Below are 25,329 nucleotides of genomic sequence, written 5' to 3' on the forward strand. Positions count from 1 at the left end.
GGTTTGTTTCAGCTCGTGATTTATGTTAAACTGTTTTCGGCCACCGCGCCCATCTTTATTTGTGTTTATTGTTTATTTAATAATAAAAACCCCTTCCCAGAATGTCAGACCTCTGCGCTTCCTTCCCCCGTAAGTCCGTAGACGTGACAGAATGCCAGCGACCCACCCAAAAGCGCAGAGGTGGAAAACAGAGGAGAAGAAACGCCGCGAAGGACGCAGCCCGGCGCGGCGAACGCGGACGCCAGGGGAGAGACGCGCCGCCCGTTCTGGTGGAGCGTTTTCTCCCCGAGAAGCCGTGGTACGCGGCGCCGCGTGATGACGTCACCCCCGGGAAACTCCGCGAAAACCGGAAGCGACAACGTCGGCGGGTGAGTGGGCGGAGCGAGGACGTTGGCGTCGGCAGCAGCGAGGAAGTGACGTGGGCAGCGAGCGCAGAAGATGCGACCCCCACGATCTTCGGCATGTCGAGCCAAGAACTCTGCGCTCTGCTGGCAAGGCTCCCCGTGGACTGGGACGACACGGATGACGACGAGAGCACGGGAGACGAGAGTTGGGCTCCGCCCATCGCGCCAGTCTGCGATCGTCGCAAGGTCCGTGGGGACCCACGTCACTTCCAGGGGGGTGAGAAGCGGCAACAACAACGGCGGCGTTCCTCCAGCGAGGAGGTGGGCAGCCTCCAGCCCGAATGGCCAGAGTACTGCCCATGGGAGCTTATCGCGCCATGGGTCCAGGATGTCCGCAGGGTGGACGACCCTTGGAGTCACCGGTGGGAGGACACGGATGACGAAAGCGATGATGACGTGGATTTTCGGTGGGTGGTCGGTGCCGGGATGGCTCCGCCCAGCGTGCGCGTCCGAGATCATCGCGGCGTCCATGATGACCCATGTGACTTCCGGGGGTACGAGGTTGACACGGACGACGACCAGGATGACGCCGTTTGGGCAGTCGGTGCCGGGATGGCTCCGCCCATCGCGCCCATCCAGGATCGTCACGAGGTCCGTGGAGACCCACGTCCCTCCCAGCAGTGTGAGGAAAGCTGGTGGAAGAGGGCGACGGGGGGTCGCCAGCCAGCAACTGCGCTGCCGGGACTGCCTCGCAGGGAATCCTCCATTCCTGCTCCAGTCGCCGACCCGCCTTCCCTCTGCCCGGACGTTCCCCAGCAAAATGGCAGCGCAGCACCAGCGTCCACACCTGCTGGAGAAGACGTCCACCCCCCTCCACACCACACACCTACCACCATCTCCAGCGACGTGCCCAGCCCCGTGTGGGACAGCCCAATTGTCCCGGGACCCTTCAGTGGGGCAGCAGACACAGACGAGATCACTACCATCCTCAAGTGTCTGACTGGATCAGCATGGGGCTGGAGCACAACCCTCTGGCAGCAGGGAGAGACAGACAGGAGTTTTCGGGACTTCCAACAGAGACTGAGGGCGGAGTTTGATCGGCCTGAGCCAGGGATCGAACTCTGCCCCTCCACCACATCCAGTGCCAGTCAGGATCCGGGGCAAGAAGACCCAGCACTGGTGGGCGACGAGAAGGTCGCTCCTCCCGAGATCCTGGCTGTGCCCCCTGAGGAGGTCCCGGAGAGCCCAGAGAGGGAGCCAGACGACCCTCTCTTCTGTCTGTCTCTGTCTGTGTGTGTCTGTGTGGCATATGTGTCCGTATGTCGCCCCCACTTCCCCTCTTTGTGTCCACCAGATGGCGACCCAGCCGTGGAGCCGAACCCCAGGGAGGAGGTTCCTGACCCGAATGTGCTGGTCCAAGGCGAGGTGGACAAGCCCCAAGGTACCCCTAAGTCCAGCCGGGGGGGGTGCTCCCCCAAAGAATTTTTTGGGGGGGTGCAGTTCGGGTTGGGGACTCCTCCTGAGGGGAGGGGAGGTGGGGAAGCGATGGAGCTGGGTCCTCCGGTAGCCAGTGAGGAGGGCGGGCCAGGCATGGGCCTGCGTCTGCCTCCAGAGGGGTGGAGCGCCATAGAGCCCCCGGGTAGGCATGAGGACCCAGCTGGGACAGGCAGGAAGAGGGCCTGCTTGTCCCAACGGACGCAGAAGGGGCTAGCCGGATGGTCTGGCAATGCCCCCCCCTTGGCACCAGGGCCGTGCAGCGAGAGGGGCTGCATAGTCCCAGAAGGCACCAGCCTGGGGTGCCTGGAACAGTCGCCGGAGGCTCTGGGACAATCTCCCTGCGCGGTGCAGGGGGTGACACAAGACGTGTCAGAGGGGACATGTGGAGACAGGGCCCACACGTACCCAGATGGATCGGCCCTGATTATTGTGTGCAGGTACGGGAGTCCGGGGCCGCCATGCGGGACCACGCCGGGGAGCCAGGCGAGGGTCCGGGGCCGCCATGCGGGACACACGCCGGGGAGCCAGGCCGAGGGTCCGGGGGCCCGCCATGCGGGACCACGCCGGGGAAGCCAGGCCGAGGGTCCGGGGCCGCCATGCGGGGACCACGCCGGGGAGCCAGGCCGAGGGTCCGGGGCCGCCAAGCGGGACCACGCCGGGGAGCCAGGCCGAGGGTCCGGGGCCGCCAAGCGGGACCACCGACGGGGAGCCAGGCCGAGGGTCCGGGGCCGCCACGCCTGACCACGCCGGGGGAGCCAGCCCGAGGCACCGGGGCCGCCCACGCCTGACCACGCCGGGGAGCCAGCCCGAGGGACCGGGGCCGCCACGCCTGACCACCGCCGGGGAGCCAGCCCGAGGGACAGGGGCGCCACGCCTGACCACGCCGGGGAGCCAGCCCGAGGGACCGGGGCCGCCACGCCTGACCACGCCGGGAGCCAGCCCGAGGGACCGGGGCCGCCACGCCTGACCACGCCGGGGAGCCAGCCCGAGGGACCGGGGCCGCCACGCCTGACCACGCCGGGGAGCCAGCCCGAGGGACCGGGTCCTCCAAGGGGAGGATACAGCAGGGCAGGAGCCCTGTGGTTGCCGCCGTCCGCCCCGCCGCCTCCACTGATGGTACTGTTGGGGCTCCGAGGACGTAGCCCTTGGAGGGGGGGCTCTGTCAGGATTGCCTGCAGCTGGGCTCCACACCGGAACTCAATCCTGACGCCCCATAAATGCCGGAAGTTTCCGCCCGTTCGGGGTCGCTGGCATTTTCGTGAACTCGCTGCACGAACTTGACCTAGTTTTGTTTTATGTGTTTTGAGTTCTGGCAATCGCCACACGCCTACGGGTTTGTTTCAGCTCGTGATTTATGTTAAACTGTTTTCGGCCACCGCGCCCATCTTTATTTGTGTTTATTGTTTATTTAATAATAAAAACCCCTTCCCAGAATGTCAGACCTCTGCGCTTCCTTCCCCCGTAAGTCCGTAGACGTGACAGTTTCTTTCTTGTTTTATTAATATATTCATATAAATCCTGACCTTACACTAGCCAACAGACCCCTAGCTAGCTGCGCTTTAGTGCCAGTTTCATATCATGTGTTTTTTCAACAAAAAATGCATAGACCAAAAATTAAGGTAATTCTATTTATCATTCTTAAATTTGTTGTTAAGTTTTTATCATAAGTACTCAAAAAGCTGAGACAGCCATACACACACACGCACACAGTTGTATATTAATTTGCTTTCGAAAAGGAAAGGCCAGCCTGCCCTAACGGGACTCTCAGATCCCCCAACATCCCCAGGCAGAGCGGCTGCATCATGGTTCTTATAATCCAGTAAATGAAAAGCTCTTGTGTGTTTCAGTGCGGGCCTATGACACAATTCCCACCGCCATCTCGCTTCGTCAGACAGACTGGCCAGCAGTGTCGGCGAGTGCTTATTAAAAGTTGGCGAGAGCACAATTAAAAGTCGCTTCCCGACGTGCTGGAGATGGGCTCTGCAACATTAACCAGACTCCCCGGCAAAGACGGATAATTGCCAGTACGCTCCACGCTCACGTCGCGGGTCATAAGAGGTATTGGGGTGATGAAAGCAATGCGGCACTGCTGTTCCATGGATTTACGGATCAATATTCTGCTTAAACACATATGGAGATAGATTGACGAATAAATATCACACCATTCACAAATATATTTCTTGATTCAGCAAATGTAACAAGAAATGAAGTGCTGATCATCAAATAAAACGAAACAAAACAATCGTTGGTGTCCAGTTTTTATGAACTTTTTATTAACTTAAACAATGTTCCTAAACTGGGGCTAAAGTCCGGGGGGAAATAAAAAGAATCCCCTGGGGATTAGAAATAAAATGCGGTCTAAAATGCAGCAGCACTCGGGATTCTGCGACTAATCACGCTGCGCCACAGACTCACCAGAAAGGACACGCCCATGTTAACTTCTTTCAGGCTTTATTGCACATTCAGATGTGAGCCTGTCCAGACAATTTCAGATCGTATTCTTGTAGCCAGGGTATGTCCACACACCAGGCTGTCTGTGTTGGCATGTGACCGACTGACACCACATGAGATGAGCAAGTGGAGAAACTTTCATTTAAATTGAGCAGAAACACAGATACTAACACAACAAAACATGTTATATTTATGACTTTTGTCTCGATTCATTCCTCTTCCAAGGAATCACGACAATGAGCAAAAGTAGTGTAACATTAAATCAAACTCTCAAACATCAGTTGTATGAAGTGACACAATACAATAGTGACACAATACAATAAATATAATACACATTTAAACATTTGTGAATTGAGCGCTGTAAGGGTATGTAAGGGTATTGACAAATATATACGGTGGTTTGAAAATGCAGATTTATCGCATTGCATTGACATTGACGTACACTTTTTTTTTTAGTCAAGAAAAAATGCATTTGTGAACAGTGTTACATTTATTTGTAAGTCATAAATTATATATGTGAATCTTGTACATTTGTTGCTGAATCAAGAAATATATTTGCGAATGGTGTGATATATTTCAAAGATATTTTCAAACTGAACTCCATAAACACAAGCTAATGTCAGAGATAATCTTTCACCATCTCCTTCGCATCCCTATCACAGAGGGCCAGAGACTCATCAGCCGTAACCCAGCTTTCACATCTGAGGTACACCAGGAGAGCAGATAGTAAATAGCCTTGCTGGATACTGGAGATAATCAGGAGACCCATTATGGAGTAGCAGCGAAGGAAACCAATCTGCGCTTTCCTGAGAGGACCTGTCCTCGCACTGGTCACAGCGGAAAAGAGACGGGGGGACTGACTGACACACAATTGTTTCTGGCCAGAAAAATGGAGGTATCTCCACTGGCCAGTGTGGACCTGAGCCACCATCGTTAATGTTTACTCTCACATTTACACTGAAGAAGGATTGCCATGTCAAGACCTCAGATTCCGGCCCAAGTTTGTCATGTTTGGCATAAATGTCACAATCTGTAAGACATCAATTCCCATGAAAACACATTCTAACACAGAGATTTATGGGATATACAATAACACAAAATGATTGAGGAAAATTGCATGCAAATTGCTAATCCCACACATTCCCTTCTAAACAAGACAAACTATACTAAATTCTGGGCAAGATAATCTATACAATAAGAGACCATATAAAAATCAGCCTTTTGGTTTGGAATGGCAGCCGTCCTACGTCCAAAATATTTTGAATTTCAACACCAACGCTGTCTTCAAAACGTCGAGGTGCTGATTAGATGATCCAGTCAATCAAACGTTTCAAATCTTTGACTGTTGAGCTGTCTAAGTTAAAAAGATCTTAAGCTAGTTGTTTATGACTTTTGTGAGATTAATATATATTTCTTTACTGACCATCTAATAAAGGTTATTAAATAATCAAATGAAAAAGAAATATTTCTTAATAGCTGTATTCCAAATTAAACATATTTTTTGTTTAATTTATGAGCTTGGCACAAGTAATAATGTTTATATTCCATATAAAGCAAGATGCTGCTGGTGCATACTGTGGTGCAAGTGCAAAATGAACACAGACAGAGTTCTATTTCAGCAGTGCTCAGCCCAGACAGGTAAGGTTCTGTTTATCATCTGTTTTCGCCACACTTGTCTGGCAAATCTAGCACCGTCTTGCTACCTACACTGCAGTGCTACATGCACTGTCCAAGTCTTCCACAGTCCTGTTAGTTTACCCGCACCATGTATATGCAGGCTGCATATCAACAGAGCGGCAAAAAATAACCTGCAGTCCTTGAAGATGAGTGACTAAGACCCTACATCACCAGCTACGGCTTGGTAGAGATAGTGGCACCAACTCATGTCACCCTGTTATTTCTTTTAATTGATTGCAGTACTGTTCATAAGAAGGAAGGGGAAATAAATTGAAGAAAGTGTGCTGGAACCTCAACATAGAAACTAAACTGTCAAACAAGACAATAAGAGGGGTTGGAAGAAACGAACAACAGAAGCAGGTCCACTCAGAGCATGGTTAGTGGCAATCGATGAACTGCATTTACAGGAGATCGGTGTTATGTATGTGCGTTCAGGCTGTGTTGCCTCCCGTGGTGGTCTCCTCAAAGATAACTTTTTATTTTGGACAGAAGTCAAGCAGAAATTAGAGAATCGTTCAAGCCTCTGGCGCATGTTACAAAAGACAAATAATTCATGGACTACATTGAAAGGCTTGGCCTGTATAAAGCCTGTATTATGCTCATCCATTTGAATTTTTATTTTGCCAAAAAAAGTTGTCAAAAATGGATGGCTGACACAAAAAAAAAGTTATACAATTTTCATAGTGAGGTCCCCACCTCTTTCCATTCTTGCAGTCCTGCACTCTCATTGGCTGTAGCCTGATATCTAAGACTAAACTATTAAATACTAAAACTACTTTTTTGATGTACTTTGCATTTGCCATAACATTTCCAAAATTTGGATTTCAGATATTCATGTTTTACGTCCTGCTTCAGCAACTCCTGTTCAGACCCCCGTGAGACTTCTGCTAAAGAGTGAGGATTTAACACTGACACAAGTTAAAGCCATCATTTTTATAGCACAGTGCGCAGCAGACCTCAGCTCACCTTTTCCAAGCCTGTTCAGCAGCCTCCGCTGACCCCATCACTGTCTGGTTGAAGTACAGACGGGTATAAAACAGTTTATTGGGTTCAAAGCCTCCATCCACGTTATCACTGTCCCATAGCGGAGCCCTGCTCACTGACAAACCTGTCAGAACTTCCTTGCCTCACTCTGCCCCATGATGCCAAAGCATAAATGACTGCACATATCATCAAATATCATTATTAGAGAAGTTGATCCATTTTCCACACTCATTCGTGCACATCCCAGCAATCTAAAAATGCAGGCAGCAAGGAACTCTGGACAGGGCACCAGTCTGTAGCGGGCGGAGAACCCACAAACTCACCCAGATATATGCACCCACAGACCCTAGGGCCAGTTATATATTTATCATGTTTATCAAGTACCAAGTCTGGGATATTCTGTTTTTGTGATTGGATCAAAGAAATAGTAACTGACCAATTGGTGTAAAGAACGGGAACACTTATATCCAAAGTGCACCAAGACGTGTAGATTTTCTAATTTAGACAAAGCAGATACAAGGCAATGTTATAAAGGTGTGAAAGGTAGAAAAGAAACACTGTAGAGTCTATATTTCTCAGATTTTTAATATTTGGTTTCCTGTTTGATTTGATTTAATATTGACAAATATGAGAACATATGGGTTTCATTTTAAAAGTCTTTTTTTATACACAATGCAAAACACACTAGGAATGTTGTGTTAGTACTGTTGAGGCCTTCTTTTTAAGAAACATTAAAGGAAAGTTATTGTATCATCCAAAATGACTACTATTAGTGATCAAGTCATTAAATTATTTGGAGCAAAATAGTTGATCATTCATTGTTTGCAGTCAGAGAGACTTAACCACAAAGAAAAAAATAGAACCTGTACAAACATAACATGTTTATGTGCACAAAAGGCAGGTTAACAGACAGTTCTTAGTTTATTAAGTCTGATTTTTAAAGCAGAGATGGCGGACTGTCAACAACTCCAATCGGCCCTTGATTTATTATTATTTTACTTCACACTCGCCTATGAATAAGAAGACCACAGGTTCCAGGTTCAAACACCACTTAATACCATTGGGTCCCTGAGCAATACACTTAACCCTGAGTGTCTCCAGGGGGGGGACTGTCCCTGTAACTACTGATTGTAAGTCACTGACAAGTGTCTGATAAATGCCGTAAATGTAAATCCAAAGGAAACCTTTGACCTTACACTACCATGGTACTTTGCAGCAGTATGAAAATAGTTCTATTCACGAATTGATGAGGTCAGTTAAATATAATAATATTAAAATTATAATATCTATAATATCTGTTTGTGATTATAGCCTGATTTTAAACCTCAAGCTAAAAGTACAACTGAATACTGGTATCCTGATGAAGAAAATAAACCCTGTACTCTGGGTTTGCTTTAGTCAGTAAATGGGCACGCTTACATTTCCTGCTATGGACTCATTTGCAGAATTATCAACGTAAAACAATTCTTTAAAAGTGCTGGCTGCCACACTAAGGAAGACTGCCTGATGGGGCTTCTTACAGCAGTTCTAAACTAGACTGTGGCATCTATTGATGTTAAGGTCTTTTCCGCACCAAGGAGTCACAGGTTGGTATGAATGGAAATCGCAGCATTTTGCAGGAAGAAAAGCTCATCCAGAACATTGCTTTGAAGTTTGCATCGGTATTCAGTTGCAGAGATATGCAGATCCAATGATTAATACAGCGAAACCGGACACCTGGCAGCACAGTTCTCTGTCACTGCTGATCACAAAAGTATTGACAATGAGCCCAGGACCCATGGTTTTGACGGCACACAATTAGAAATCCAACTTTGAATGTTCTGATGAGAAATGTATGTGTGAGTAAGAGACCCTGGTCACCTACTGAGGCAGAGATTAACATGATCTATAGAACTGCCGTGGGTGTGACAGCAAGGAGGATGCTGGACATGAAATTGCTGTGAGAAATACGACCAAAAACAAGCAAATAGTACAAAGACAGAATACCTGACACACAGGAAGGTTCACCAGTGTAATCAGTGAGGACAAGACGAGGCACAGGTCAACACAAACAGAACAGTCTAAAGTTGTTGGTGTGGGAGCAGCAGTGGCACCTCCTGAACCACCAAATCCCACCAACTTTTGGTGGTGACAAGGGCATCGTGGATAATATCAATGTCAATTCCTATGGTGGAATCTCCGAACGGAGGCCTAGTGGTGACCATTTCAGACCAGCAGTGTGGCCTATGTGCACAGGGCAGACTTCAAATTCGTCCTTTTCTAAAGGACGTGACTTCAAATAAATGTTCCACTTCAAAATGTCAGCATGCCCCGGTGCCCCCGTGATCTTTTAAACTTTTAAAATCAGACATAAAAAGGCACAAGACCCAAGGTAAAGTGCTATTCCCTCCAGACTACCATCCAGTCTGATGCATGCACAAGACTATACAGTATTAGTAAAACGTTAGTAAAAAGTTTTTGGAAAGTTTGACTGAAAGATTAACTGAAAAAGATCAATTTGCATAAGACAAAAAAAGGTGCAAAAGGGAAATGCCTTTTCTTCAGATGATCTAGTAACACAGCACAGTCAGTTCATTTCAATGATGAACTTGATCCTTCTCAATCTAGCATGAGTAGAGAAAATGAGCATATGGTCACAAGCAACTGGCCCAAGGTTGAAGGTAATCTAGAGTGTATAATACCACAGAAAGTTTTGTCGTTCACTGGCTAGGAGTTCTGCACTTGGGATAGTTATTAAAACACAAACATTTAACAGCGTCTCCCTCAACATAAATAAAAGTACATTGGTAAAGAAAAATCTCTCAGTTCTACTACACATTCTGTATTCTTGACGATGTCCTCCCCTGTGCCACATCAAGAGCAAAATTTCAGATAATGATAAACTGGCTACTTTAAAAACATTTGCAAATTGCAATGCATTATTCATTTCAATACGCACCCCAGACAAATTTGTTGCAAATCAGTTGCAAAAAATAAATTGTTTTTCCTTTGCTAACTCTAGAGTATATTAATTCTTAGAAATATGTCAGTAGTACATCATTTTATCAAAGTCCAAAATAATAGGTGAGGAAAAGGGCAGCAGATGCATTCAATGTAAATGGAAAAGTAAAAGTGAAAACTTGGGGGAGGCAACCAAGGGAAGGGTTGGTGTCTTACCAACATCACAGTGCCTCCATCCACAATTAATGCGTTATGTGTAGTGATCACATGGCATCGATGACCCTCCTGCATTGCCCTGCTTGGCCTGTACTGCCTGCCCTTTTAACAGGCCCCCTGATAGTCATTGGCCAGAACTTTAAAATCCTACCTCACATCACAATACAACTGGAACTGCAATATACTCTATATGTCATATTTCCAGGGTGAACCATTGCTGACTGTAGGAGTTTTTCCTCTCTACTGTTGCCTTTGTCTTGCTGACATGGGGCCTTCTGTACGTTCCATTGTTAGGCGCTTTGTGACAATATACATTGGAAAAAGCGCTGTATAAATTAAATTTGACTGAGCGATTTGATTGATTATGAGTATGAAAATGTTGTGACCTTCAACTCAACGCCTACAAGAGATTTCAGCATTTTGCAGAGCTGTCATATTTCTGAATGAGCATATGCTTTAAATACCAGAGTTGGGTTGACCCCTCAGAAAGAAGATTAAAGGATGCCATTCATCTTGAGTTTCCACGGAACAAGTTTCTGCTCCTGTCCTGCCCCCACTGCATTACATCCTGCATGTACTGCAGCGTCCCCTGTGCTTTACCGCTCTGATCTTTATCTCCAGCGCAACCATAGATTTTTATCCAGAGCTTCCGCCACAGGACAGTGTCGCTCTGCTTTATAGCTGCCTTCACGTGGATTTCAATCGATAAATAAAGGCCCGGCAATAAATAAAGGTCCGGCAGTGGGACTAAATCTTCATCAAGTGGCAACTTAATTTCTTTTTCTTTCATCTTCTGGGCCGAATCCCTGGCATCGATACAGAGCTTCGGTACAGTGGTAATTATCTGTGGATGGGCCTCCTGGGTTGGTGAGTTAAGTAGTGTCCTGCAGGTTTTACAGCACGTATATCTGCCATGAGTGAGAATATGGGTGGACAGAACATAAAAAACTCTCAGACCGAAATGTATAGCATCTGTTACTTAGGAAAGTTAGTTAGGAGTAGAAGGGTATTCTAACATTCCTAACTAGCAGATGCACCCTTGATCAAGGTACTGTCCCTACACACTGCTCCCTGTGCACTTTTCATGGATGCCCCCTGCTCACTAAAAGTGTTGGGTTAAAAGCAGAGGACACATTTCATTGTATTTGTTGTGTGCACAGAGGACACATTGCTTATGAATATTTTTCAAATCTTAAATTCTGAACTGGATCCGGAATGATTAAAATGTAATAGAGTTGTCTGTCATCAATAACCATGGGCACCTGACATTTTAATCTTTCAAAAAACATAATTAAAGATTGCATTCTAATTAGACACCAAGAGTTGGTTAGTTTCTCATGCTCAATATACATATAACTACTTAATTGGTTTTATCTATGCATCCTAAAGATGAAAGTGAAGCGATTGTCATTGTGAAACACTGCAGCACAGCACACAGTGTGCACAAGAAAATGTGTCCTCTGTTTTTAACCCATCACCGTGTTGGGCTGTGTGTGAATCCCAGGCCACCATGGTGCCACTGAGGTGCCACAGAGCAAGGTACCATCCCCACACACTGCTCCCCGTCAGTCATGGCTGCCCACTGCTGGTTAAAAGCAGAGGACACATTTCGTTGTGTGCTGTGCTGCAGTGTTTCATACTGACAATCACTTCACTTTCAACACTTTGAAAACCTTCTAAGTGTGCAAATAGACATTCAAATAAATTAAGAAATAAAAATATGGTTGTTATGGCAATTAACATTTTTATCTGAATACAAATACAAATAATTTTGTTGCTGTCAGTAACATTACTGCTCTAAGAAGGAAGGAGCATGTAAGCTGCACAACATGTAACTCTCAATGCCTAATTAAACATTCATTCATCTGTGCCACAGTTGAGACTTCACTGGTGTTTTTAAAAAGCAGCCTCTGTGGGGTTGTCAGTGTTCTCCAGTAATCCCTTTACCTTTCAAGTGGTTGCTAATCCTGATCCCACACGGGATCTAGAGGAGGCGCCCAATGTGCTGTGCTGTGCTGTTGTTATGCAGACAAACATCCCAACCTCACCAACACTGGAGCTGTTGTTCCTCAATTAAGACATTGAGGGAATTAACATCAGCGGTCTGATTAGAGAGAGCCGTGCCAGTAAAGCAGGCCAACGTTGGCACCACCCCTCTGCAGAAAAGGCCTCGGTGGGAGGCCAACCCAGACAGGAAGCGCTAGCTGCAGCCCTCCAGTGATCGGCTCCCGTCGGGTGGCAAACTTCCCAATAAAACAAAAAGAGTGTTCACAGTTAAGATCTCTATTCCGCTCCGCGCTCTCGCTTCGCCTCTCCCTTTGATGCCGGGGGCTGTGCAGCGATTAGCGGCTTGTTTACGAGCTTTACTGTTTCTAATTCAGTCAGCATGGTGCACCGGCGGGATGGCGAGATGGGAGAAAGCTGCGAGGGGCAGAGACATGGCTCCTGAGACGATCCCTGGATCTTTCTAAATTCAACATCCAGGGGGGCCCGGGCTGCCTTGGCTGGTTTGGAGTTCATTAATACGTTTCTCGGCTCTCGGCAGCTTGGAGAAGCGGGATGTGACTCTGAGCGCTTGCACCAAATAAGATAACGCTACATTTATTTACAGGGCTCACGAGGGAAAGCTTGGAGCGGCTGTAATGAGTCTGCGTGCAGCACGTCAATGAAAAGAGAGAGAGAGAGAGAGAGAGAGAGAGAGAGAGAGAGAGAGAGTCGACTTCTCACCGTCAGTGGAGCAGCCGGTGGAGCCGTCGCTGGAGCAGTAGCGCATCTCAATCCTCTGCCGCCCCACCTCCAGCAGGCTCGGGTCAGGCACCTGCGCCTTGCACGTGTACCTGAAGCGCTGCTCGTAATGCCCGCCGTTGTCAGAGATGTTGACGGGGGTCCACGGGGTCCAGGGGGTGGTCTTTTTTAAGTCCGGGCAGGGGAGCGTGTTGCAAGATTGGTACTCCTGTAAGGAGGGGGAGGCAAATGAAAACCAGTCACAGACACAGGTGCAGCATTCCTCATGTTTTACTGCATCATGTGAAATATTTCCATAATGCCCTTTGTTCAAGCAGCAAGCAAGGCCGACAGAAAAGGTCACTGATCAAGTGTAATTTGTAATGGGGGGATGGGTGAAAGGGGTCTGGTCAATAAAAAAAAGAGGGGGAAGAATGGCAGTCGCCATTCCTGACAGCCTGTGGGCTCTGTGACATCGTCTAGTTAATATGAAAAACGGGCCTGTTCAGTACACCCTGTTTTATGTGTAGGCTGCCTTTTAAGTAACCTGGTACTCTTGATTGACTGTGTGGTGTCTCTGACCTGGTCATCCTTGTCTCTGGAGTCAAATTTTCATTTAACTGAGACTCTTATGCCTTGGCTGCTAAAATGTGCCATTAATGTACCACTTAGCTCATTAGAATGAATTTGTGGGCGTTGGTCGGACACCTGCTGCAAAAATTCAAATATATCACCTCAAAACACTTTCATTGTTGTTTCCACACATAGTACAGTACTAATGCCAGTATGAACAAAAATGCTTTTAAAAATTTTCATCGATCATAGTTTAAAATATTCTTGTAGTATTCTTGTCATCAACAAACATCCAATGAAAATTGCATATATGAAGGTTGATCCTTTTAAACTAAAGAATGTAATAGAAAGAAAAAAAAAACATCCCATGGTCCCAGAAAATTTGACAGAATGGTGGTATCTGGGGTTTGAATCTGTGATTGAAGGCCAGTCTGTTTGTTACTCACACAAAAATACCTGGATGAGAAGACGAGAGATTTCACGTTTCAGTTGAGCGATATGTTCATTGAAAGGGGAGACGCTGATGTGTCCATTTTTTCATCTATTTATTTATTTATGCTGAGCAGACCCTGAGTAACTGCCAGACCTTGACAAAATAAGATAAAGGTTCGCTTTGTTCATCCGTCAAATTGTCAGCAGGAACCAAAGAAAAAGACCTCGTCACTCCTGGGTACCTCCTTCCAAAAACCTGTACAAGTACACGTATAAGTAAACACACACACACACACGCACAGTGGTGTGCACAAACTACACACATGCTCCTACACACAAACAACACACACACTGATGCACCTAGAAAATGGAAATCCAAGGCTAATGCTTTCTTTCAATAAAGAAAATGAACACTTTATGTGTTTGGTCATATAAGGAAGCACCACCAGATGGAGCTGCCCTACTGCTCAAGTGTTTAGGAAAGCAGCGTAACGTTTACATGGTCTATAGTTTTAATATGGATGCCTTGAAATCTCCAAAAGCTATAACTTCACATAATCTCAATGCCTCATAACACCTATAGACAGAATAGCATGCTGGTCGGCAATCACCACAACCACACCTCAAAAACTAAATCTGGTTTAACTCTTCAGATAAAACAGACAAGTCACACAAAATGTCCAAGGTCATCTGGCAAGCTACATAGAAACCCCATGGCTTTGATCTTATGAACTGTACAATCACCAGAAACAAACGTTTAGGCCACAGCTTCACTAGTAAAAAAAGATAATAAAAATAAGAACAATGACAAGAACAAAAAAACAAAAAAGGGAGAAATGAAAATGTGTGGGAATTCAGCATGCAAATATCTCCTAATCTATTTGGAGAATAAAATATATTTGTAATAAATTTCACTTGAAAATGCACTCGTGGGGAAAAAAACACTCTCATCTTCCATCTGACGGTTTTATCATCTCTTCAGATTAAACCAAAAAAAAAAAAAAACAGGGATCACCCTCCAGCTCCACCGGAAGCTAAAATAATGAAAGTGATAGCACTACAGAACCCGCCCAGGCATGACGACGGGCATTTGTGAACTAAAAACCGAAAACCTCAATTAGTCTGCCAGTTCCCTGCAACAGCCGCCAACTGTGACTATCCATGTGCATTATACCCGGCAGACGGGCCTCTTCCCTGCACTCCCCGGACAGCAGTACGGCAACGGCTGGTGGCTCTGTCCTCTGACAACGGGTCTTCATCACATTTCACTGGAGCGTCTACCAGCGGACGGGCCTTCATCCGTCACTACGTGCACACGGTCAGATCATATGAGCCCTTTCTCCCAGGCATTCTTCTATTAGCACCGTCAGCTTTTCCGTTTTCGTGCTGTTTACCTTCTCTCTCTACGCAGATATTCTCTACACGGACTCTCCCCTCGCCATCGCAGCTGTGCCGTTTATGCTTGTGAGAGGCAGTTTTATGAATGTTGCGAGGCTCAGGAGACCGTGGACAGAGCCTGCTGGAGGCTGCCCCGCGCAGCGGAGCGTTACTTGGCCCCTGGTCTCTGGACATCCGGCCGCTAATGAATAACGTGAGGCTGCGGCCTCTGGGGCTTCTCAAAGCATCATTACTTTCAATCCAGTGTTTATTTCAGTAAGCCCAAACAGGCAGAGCCAAGACATTTCCCTAAGAGTGTGTGTGTGTGTGTGTGTGTGTGTGTGTGAGCACAGATGTCCCTCCTCCACCCAAGTGCTACACGGTGTCCCCAGAAGGCCACCATGAGAGCGAACATCACCCAGGTGGCCAGGACGTCATACGTCACCACTTGCCCACCTGGGGCGCCAGCAATGTGATGAACCCGACTCAAACAAGATCAATTATCAGCACTGGCAAGAACACGCTCCATCAAGAGGGGTCGGTGAAACGTAATACCAGTCTTGCGCCGCACATATGAACGCTCCCCAGCGATGCCGTCCGGCTGGCCCTGCTACCGTCAGTCAGCGCACGACAGCAGCATCTGTTCATGTTCAACGCCCCCACTTATCAAGTTTACTCATTTTCTACACAGTTTTAACGTGGAGGGAATGGGGGCACTTTTAGGGTGGATGGATCGTGAACTGCTGTGCGAAGACGTCAAAGTGCCGCACTGGCACGGCCCTGAGGAACGGCGCCGGAGGAAGTCTTTCATAAACGCAACATCAATACCTGACACCACTACCCTTATTACTTTTCATGGAGGCCGGCCGCATATGCTCATTAAAGATAAGGGCTCATCGGCGAGGACGGACTGGCTGGGCGCAAGCGTCACCGCTGTCCCAGACCAAATGTATGCATTCACGAGGTGAAATTAAGCCATCATTAAACCCGCGGCCGCCTCAGGACTCTGGCCCATCCTAAAGACCACTTCAAAAGCCAGTGAGCCTGCTGAGAGAGAGAATAAAAAAAAATGAGTGAAAAGTAAACAACTTTTCCACCGAAGTCGCCTCGCAGATTTACCACCCCGCTGGCACCCGTGGGCTGGCGCCTGACGCTCTCCCCGAGCCGCGAAACAGATGTTATCCATCCTCTGTCAATTAATGGCTGACAAATACCTGCAGAGGACGGCAGGTGGTCCCGGCTGTATTAATTCATGCAGACACACACAACAGGTCCGGCTTGTCTCAGCGGGGCGGCCAATATAAACTCGACGATTGGCTCTGTAATCAGAACCGGGCTGTGCAATCGCGCGGCTCTGCTGACCATCACTCATAATTACATTCCTGAGAAGAACGACACACCGCGTGGCATAAGGACAAGACATGTCTCGTCCTGCTCAGCGCTCGGTCGAGTAATGTGTCCTCCTGCATTATCCAATGGAAAGATGTAGTGGGATCAGCGCTTGTATGTCTTAAAAATGCTTAAAGCAGGTTTTTACGTGGTACTCCCCATGAATTTGGTATAGGATAATATTGGTCAATATGTTCTAAGCAACAAAATGTCCATCTAAAACCTGCATATCATGGCTGAGGCGAAAAGGCGACCGATACGTAGATATTGGGGAGAATATCCCCATAGATATAGGCCAGACCTGTAATGAAAGCCAGATACCAGGTAATACAAATTGAATGTCACAGCAAATGAGGTAAAAAAATAAACACTTCCTTGTGATTAATGGACAGCCCAGAAGAAGTCATTACCAAAGTATCGTGCACCACACCCACGACCTGAGGACAACACTCTCAGTTACCCAATTACATCCGCAATTTTCATTTCTGCTGCTGAATGTTTCGATGCATCAGCGTTGGCCCCTTTGGCAGCTGCCCAGGGAAAGGCCCATCTAAAACGTAATTAACCAGCCAGACAACCTCAATTAGAGCCTGAACCATCTTGGTGAGACGGGGGAACGATGTGTGCCGATGAATTCCAATAATGCCTGAGAGAGGGGGTGAGGGAGGGGTTTAAAGCATTGACCCTAGGAACCCCGTCACCCAAACCTCAGGCCCTGGGCATAATATCCTGATTCCTCTGATAGACTCTGTAATCTGTCATCTTAAAAAAAAAAAGGTGTTGCTGCAAAAAAAGGGTGGGATGCTGAATCTGGCAACACATTCGCAAACACACTCACCTCTGACTGAGTGATGGGGCTGGCCCTGGAGCAACTGTGGCATTTCTGGAATATTCTGGGGGCACACCTGTCTTCCGCGTGGTGACAGACCTGACAGACCTGAGCCCTGGAGGAGGAGCACCTCAGGACAAGTCTGCCTGTCATGATGCCTCTGAGGCTCTAAGGCTGCTGCGGTCTGTGATAAGCATTAGGATGCACCTATTAACCTGTCCTTAATCTACTTATGAAGGTGAAAGAGGCCTAAAATGGTGACAATTTCTTATAAATGTATCTGCATACCAAGTTCTACTGTTGCTGTTCCAACACACCCGTCAAGCGACCGATTAGATTGGACAATCAGCTGAAGGCTTTATGCTTGTTTTTAAGCATCATTGTAACAATTTTGTAACTGTACTTAAAATTAAAAAAAGTGTTTGGTGACAATACTTGTAATTTTTGGAATTTTGAATCAGGTAGTCAAGTATATTTTACAAAGTGCCAATGATCCGGGTTAAAATGCCACCTGTAGAGGACTGGATATATTGGCCATCTAGAATATCCAGGCTTGGTTCAAAGAAAGATTTTAGAGGATTTCACAGGAACATGTGTTTGATCTTTTTGAGATAAAAAAGTCAGATCCATTCAGGACTAAAAGTACTGGCTGATGACATCTTTGTGTCAAGTCTTGACCTCAGCTTTTTGCAATGAGTTGCCAACCACACAGACAATGCCATGATATTCGAAACATTCAATTAGATCATGAAAATAACAATTTTGCACTGATATTGTCTGTTGCCTTTCTGAGTTCTTGGGGTTTGGCCACAGCTCATCCCAGTGGAAGGAGAAATGAATATTGAAAACAGTGGTGTGTAGCTTGACCTCGGCCTGCTGGCCATATTTCTCAAGTGGCTTCCAGGAAAGATATAAACACAAGACCCTTAGTCATGTGACTTCAGCGTATTTTAAACTGTTGACTGCAGCCCTTTTTTAAAAATAGTGCTGCAGCCAGATCACCACCACAAAATCTAAGCTGACACCAGGATGGCTAAAATTCCCTCCCTGCTCAGTACTGCACACACAGGGATTCACTGTTTCAGACAGCTTTATTTATAGACCTAAAGAATAACAGTGGCGAGCATACAACTCAGTGCAGAATTTACAGTCAGGCTGCCATGCTGAGACACATCTGGTCATGAATTAAGATTTTAACTGTGAACTCAGTTTAGTTGAATTTCTGGACAATTCTAGTATGCAGGTAGATAATAAAAACACAACCAGAATTGTAGTTCTATAGACTAGATTAAATTGTGGTACCCGAGTGTGCAGGAACATTGTGAATGTTGTGTGGTGTGAGTTTTATTGTGCCGGGTACCTGGCTGCACCCTGGGCACTCGTTTCCGTTCTCGCAGGTCCTCCGGCGAGACTGGATGCCCCCTCCACAGGGCACTGAGCAGCGTTCCCACGGAGACCAGGATGACCAGTAGACATGAGGAGGACAGGGCAGGTGCTCATTGCAGTACCTGTAAGAGAGGAAATTTGGTTGAGTTTTTTTTTTTTGTGTGTGTGTGTGTGTGTGTGTGTGTGTGAGTTTGAATGTATATATTGCACATTAGCAAACAAGACAGTCAGACCAAGCATGGTGCCTGAAAATCAATGTTTTCAAATCAAGGCACATTGACATTTCAATGAGAGTAATGTTCAGTGTGACAAAACTGTCTACAATAAATCTGTCACAGCTTCAAACCCCACTTACTACCATTGTGTCCCTGAGCAAGACACTTAACTCTGTCTCCAGAGGAATTGTCCCTGTAACTACTGATTGTAAGTCACTCTGGATAAGGGAATCTGATAAATGCCAGAAATGTAAATACTGTGATATGCATTTACATTTAAATACATTTTGTTCAGGACTCATGTGCAGCTTGTGGACCTCATAATCAAATCCATATGCCACACAGCCAAGCAAAACTATGCATGGAGCACTAAACTTAACTTATGCCACAGAAAACGTACTGCACGGTGAAGGCAGTTACTGTATTAAATGTTCTGTAACTGGTGGATATGTTCGTTTAAATGCACACCCAGGGCTGATGATTACATTTACAGCAACATCAGCGCTTCTCATTCTATCCCAAAACTGGGTAAATAACTTCTCCTTAACATTTCCAAAATGTCAGTGTGCAGGGTTCTCTTTCTGTCCTAAGGGACAAAAAGTATCGAAATCTTCTGATGACATTGCAGGGACGTTGGGGTAACATTTTCCAGATGTCCAGGGGATGTTTGCATACTACTACTAGTAAAAAGTAATGGCAAGACAACAATTAGTTGACATTGGGACTGTCATGTGACTTCGGTTGCGTGACTCCCCTCATCTCCAGTAAGCCTGATCCTTTCTCCTGTTTTCCTCAAGCCTGATTCCCTCTTGTGTTTTGTTATGCGAGCGCCAACCTCCGTGGGGGTTGCAGAGCACGCTGAACGTAGAGTAAACGGTGTAGACTCACCCACCACTCATCTCGCGATTTATCTCCAACATTCGCTCTTTCATGGTGTCACACCACAGCCCCGTGACAGGGACGGTGAAAAATAATTACCTCTCATCGTGCCTCAGAGAGTTTTGTTTACCTTAACAAAGGCAACCCGCCACAAATGGGTGGAACCAACGCTCTACTGCAACAGGCTGAAATCCCCCAAAATACATCAACCAAACAAATGTTCACATAACAATTCAACACAAATTCAACACAGTACAATAATACCGAAGGCCAAAATCCCTGCTAGACAATTGCATCATGGGGACAAAGACTGGCCTCTGCTGCCACATTATAAGCATCTCATTATAACGTAATTGCGGGAACAGAAAGTGCACGTTCTTACAATTTCTTTAAAGTATCAAATCAGAAACTGAGGGTTGGACTTGTGCATTACAAGTTCACTCAAGGACCTATTCGATTCGTGGGATGAGATCTGTGGTTCAGGTGAAGAGAGTCAGAGATGAGGCTGGGTGATTTGATGCAGAGTTTATGGACGGCCGGTCAGTGTCTCTCTCACACTCCTCACTAAGCTCCACACACACACCACACACACACACACACACACACTGGGTTCTTATACCTTGCTGTCTACTGTGTGGTTCTGAAGGCTGAATGGCTTGAGTCAGCATGTCTAGTGAACAAAAGGTCAATAATGACCTAGAAATGATGGCAGACAGGAACACAGGATGCATACGCACAGCTTCACAGAGACACAGAGGGGTTAAACTTTCAACAATCGCATGGCATGTACGACAACATACAACAACAGGGGAATACATGGAGACATAAAATGACCCCATGCATGGATGCGGAGTGACCCCACAGTCAGAACCATGACAGATAACATTGTGGTGATAACCGATACACATCCTGTGGATGTCCCCTGTTTGCTGGGTGTAGTGATGTGTGGGCACTCCAGAGCTTTCTTAATACTTAATGTACAAGTCAGGGCTCTACGCTGAAGCATTAGTTGCTAATTTGTGATCATCTACAGCCCAAAGACGGTTGTCCGTTGACGTCAAGGGGGTTCAGGGATGACATTTTTAGACACCTCCACTAGTGAAAAGAGAAAAAACGCCCACTGGACAATGACTGCTTCACACTGAGAAGAGAGTGTTTTTATTCAGAGTGCAAAGGCGAGATCTAATAGGCGGCCCTGCAGGAAAGCAACCGTCCTGTGGCACTACCTGCTGTTCTACGTATTTTACAAAGTGCACCGGCAATCCATACACCAGGGGAGATTTATGGCCGAGGTGAAAGCAGTGACAATTAGAGTGTGGGGTTATCACTCATTCAGATTAGATCTGCTTTTTTGAAAGACTCAGTAGAAAGTGTGAGGAGAATAGGTTCCTGTATTTATCATTCTTTGTCTTCACACAGTCATACACTTGCGTTATCAAGCCCGTCCCACACCTCTGTAAAAGTGAGATGAAATGGGAGCCGCAACCTGTCCTGTCACTGTCTCAGACACACAGCTTCACGCGCTACACATGCTTCTTAGGCACAACGTGTTATCACATCTTCCCACTGTTCTCACCCTCACTTGACAAAGGTACACACCGCTGCACACCCCCGCAGGCCCCAGCTTGAGTGGAGGTGCCGTAGGGGAGCCAACATGACAAGTCAATGGGGGAAAGAAAGAAAGAAAGAAAAAGAGCACCCCTCATAGCATTAGGATCCAGGAACAAAGAGATGCTGTCTACTGTGACAAAGCCTGGAATGAAATGAGCTCAGACCACCGCAAGGCAACCAACAGAGGACATCTCATCCATAAGCACAATGCACGCATGTGTGAAGACTGCTGATATATTCACAGTCACTACCGGTGCTGAGCAGGTCGAGGTGTTATATTAATTGAGCTGCTGGTGTGAAGATGAAGTTGGTCTCCTTCATGCCCAGACCCTACACACCAGACAACAACCAAGATGAAAGAACCTATAAAAAAACCTTATTAAAAAAAAACTCTCCACAAAAAGAAACAGTCTCTGGTTGTTGTTCCATCTTCGCCTCCTGCTTGTAGGTTTCCATGGCAACCTGAGGAGAAGCGTGAAGCCACGACTCCCCCTGGTCCCCATCCCCCTAAACTCACCAGCAACCAAAAGCATTACCTCTACTGTACCAAAAGCTGCCATACTTCATTAACACACACTCACGGGTAAAATAAGCACGTCACCAGATTCCTCAGATGACAAAGCGGCACGGTTGCCACGGTGTTCCTGTGTTTCATTTCAGAAAGGCACAGGGAAGCTACACACGTAGAACTTTCTCTGCTAGTTGTTTCGAACATTCCCTTTATTCCTCCTTCTCTTCACAAGTCTCTATTTTTCTGCTCCAGTTGCCTAGACACCATACCCATCTTTCCAAGTTCCGAAGGTAATTATGCTGTGATGAGGTGCCTGCACTTCAAGAGTACTAAGTGGCGGTGTGTGTGGTCGAACATAATTATGATGCCATGGCATCATTTTATCTTACTTAATTGGATGTTGGAGACACAGAGCAGAGGCCACTGAGAGAACAGCAGTGTAGGAGTTGGAGATGTGTGTGGGACACGTGTGCCGAATGGTGGTTTGCTGGTTGTAGGATGTATATGGCCTGAGGGTGCCCAGTGACGGTGGGCTGGTTGTAGGATGTACATGGCCTGAGGGTGCTGAATGGTGGTTTTTGCTGGTTGTAGGATGTATATGGCCTGAGTGTGCCGAATGGTGGTTTTTGCTGGTTGCATTGAATGCCTAAATATGGAAGGGGGGTGCCAGTTATATAATTAGATTATCTTTAGAAAGTCTTTATTTCACTAATTCCATTGAAGAAACTTGTATAATGTATACATTCATCCTACATAGACTGTTATAGTGTTTATTTCCTTTGATGATTATAACTGACGACTAATGACCCTAATTCAGTATAGACTAATAGACTAATGATCACAAAATTAAAAGAAATAAACCCTTGAAATATATCAGTCTATGTGGAATGAATGTATACATTATACAAGTTTCACTTATTGAATGGAATTAGTGAAATAAAAAAACTTTTCGAAGACATTTCAATTATATGACCAGCACCTATATATGGGTCATGTGAGCAGCCTGTGTGGAAAGTGTGTAGTACAGGTATGGGTACGCACCTCTCCTCCCTGTTCTGCCCCACACACACTCGACCCCCATGCCGTGGGGTGGGGTTGCTGCAAGAGCGCTGGCGGACCTGAAAGCCGATGCCGCAGCTGGTGCTGCATGGGGCCCAGGATGTCCATGGTGTCCAGGCGCCATTCCTGAACACACAGGAGAAAGTCAGCCGTTACAGACCTGGACTGGGGCTCAACGAACCTCTTCTGTCATTCGCCCATCTGCTGATGAGACCCACTGGATGGCTTACACATCTGCTCAGCCATGAATATCACTGACTGGAGGGCTCTTATGAGCTGAGAATGAGAGTGTGTTGTCTGTGCTCCAGGTCAAGTGCTTATCACATCTACAGACAGCAATGAACAGGGCTGAGTGGGGCTGCCGTGTGTTCATTAGAACATGGTGTATTGTGCATATGCGTTAAAGCATGTGAGTGTCTTATGAGGATGTGCACAATGTAATATATGTGTGTAAAGTGTGTTGTGCTTTAATGTGTTGGAGTGGGTTTTATAGATTGTGCATATGTCCGTCAGTCATGTATGTGTGTGTAAAAATAGGTTTTCGTCTATTGAAAGTAAGCAGAAACTAAAAATATTGAAATCACATAAACTAATAATAATAGAGTACAAAAAAAATTTGTGCACCTGGAGCAGTTGGCCACCTCTACGCTGATCCCACGACACTGCTGACCTCCACACTGAGGGGCTGGGTGGTCGCACGCGCGCGTCCTGCATACACACGCACCCACACTGCCCCCATCGCTATGGCTACACGGCTTCCATCCTGACCATGGCCCAAAGCCTCCGTCCACTGTTACGTTCCTTACCTGAGAGAGAATGGGAACAATGATAGTACATTTGGTACATTTTCCACAATATGAACACACACACACACACACACACACACACACATATATACACACTCACTGATGAATTGTCTCTCTTTTGGGGTTATCATAAAAGAGAACAGTGCTCGATAACTGCTCCCAGAGTAGGTTGCATTTGAAACAGTGTCTCTCTTCAATATTTGGCAAATGCACCCGCTCTTTGTTGTAATATTGGGAAAAAAAAGGTTTTCAGAGGGTGTAGAAATAACCTGTGGCATATCGCTCAACATCACAGCCCATTAGAATGACAATTCCAAACAACGAAAGCCACACTAAAAGGAGACGTGTGTACAAATATTGCCTGGAAGTGATCTTGTCTTTTAGAAGAGCCAAAAAAAGGAAATAACCCTCAGGGAAAACAAGAAAAAATGCTTTTCGTTTACATAAAGCTAATAACCTCACCAAGCAAAACCATTCAAAAGCATCATTACTTTGGTACTACAAAGCTGGACCTGTAATAACCTGCTCATCTTTGGCTTGACTCACCTTATGAGTTTTTTTGTCACTATGCTTTTGTCACATATATATGCATATTTCATCTTACAGCACTGAACACATCCAATACCAGAAAAAATGTCATTAGAACCCAAACGCCACTGGTTCCACATGGAACTGGTGGTATTAACTCATGGGAACAAACATCACAGTAACACGCTTAACCTGTTATTACAGATTCTTAGTTGCTCTGCACAGGAGTGTCAGCTAAATTGATAAATGCCATAAATAAATTGATAAAAGCCATACATGTAAAATGTAAATTCTGTAAAGTGCAATGGCAGTTTTCATTATGTAGTGAGTGCTTACTGCTGGAAACCTCTCATGTGAACGAACAATGTGAATCACCCCCTTTCAGTGTAAAAGCTAGCTCTCCCTGCTGTTAAATTCCCAGTGGTGTGGGCACTGCAGCTCCAGATGGTTGTACCGAATGCACCGGTGAAGCCAGTTCCATGCTGGCCCCCGCCCCTTTCAAAGAACATTCAGTTGAAACCTGGGTGTTTGTGAACAAATCTGGCTCTCAGCTCAGTGGAAAAAAAAGTTCACTTTTGTACATAATTTTAAGGCCGGTTTTTGTTCGTTTGTCAGACAAGAAGCTGTGTGCTTGAAGTCACCGAACACTTTTTGAAGCGCCTTTGGCTATAACATTTTTTCATGGTCCAAGCTTTTCAACAGACAAAGGCCTTCTCCGGACTCCTAAAGAGACTTCTTCATCTCAGCCCAGCTTGGTGCCGGTTGATGTCCTTTGGTTTGGAACCTTGTAAAAAGGGAGAGCCTATGGTGAGCTTCAAAGGGAACGTGATTAATGTAGATGCTCACGGCCTGCCAGCCCTCCATCAGGGCCAAGAGGCGCTGGCTGCAGGTATTTGCGGAG

The 25,329-nt window shown here is 46.3% G+C and overlaps 1 protein-coding gene across 3 annotated transcripts in view; it reads right to left on the reverse strand.

Annotated features, from left to right (window-relative positions):
• LOC114766327 (semaphorin-5A-like) overlaps window positions 1-25,329 on the reverse strand; it is a 100,980-nt gene that overhangs the window by 15,525 nt on the left and 60,126 nt on the right. For all 3 annotated transcript variants that reach the window (XR_003742780.1, XR_003742779.1, XM_028957044.1), the window contains exons 13-16: window positions 23,719-23,900; window positions 23,077-23,220; window positions 18,794-18,941; window positions 12,837-13,062 (exon numbers count right to left, since the gene is read on the reverse strand). Coding sequence is in view for 1 of the 3 variants with exons in the window: in XM_028957044.1 (XP_028812877.1) it covers window positions 12,837-13,062; window positions 18,794-18,941; window positions 23,077-23,220; window positions 23,719-23,900 (700 nt within the window). In the remaining 2 variants the exon portion in view is untranslated. The remainder of the gene's footprint in view (window positions 1-12,836; window positions 13,063-18,793; window positions 18,942-23,076; window positions 23,221-23,718; window positions 23,901-25,329) is intronic.

Source organism: Denticeps clupeoides, chromosome 2 (assembly GCF_900700375.1).
Source record: "Denticeps clupeoides chromosome 2, fDenClu1.1, whole genome shotgun sequence".
In the NCBI taxonomy this organism is placed as follows: domain Eukaryota; kingdom Metazoa; phylum Chordata; class Actinopteri; order Clupeiformes; family Denticipitidae; genus Denticeps; species Denticeps clupeoides.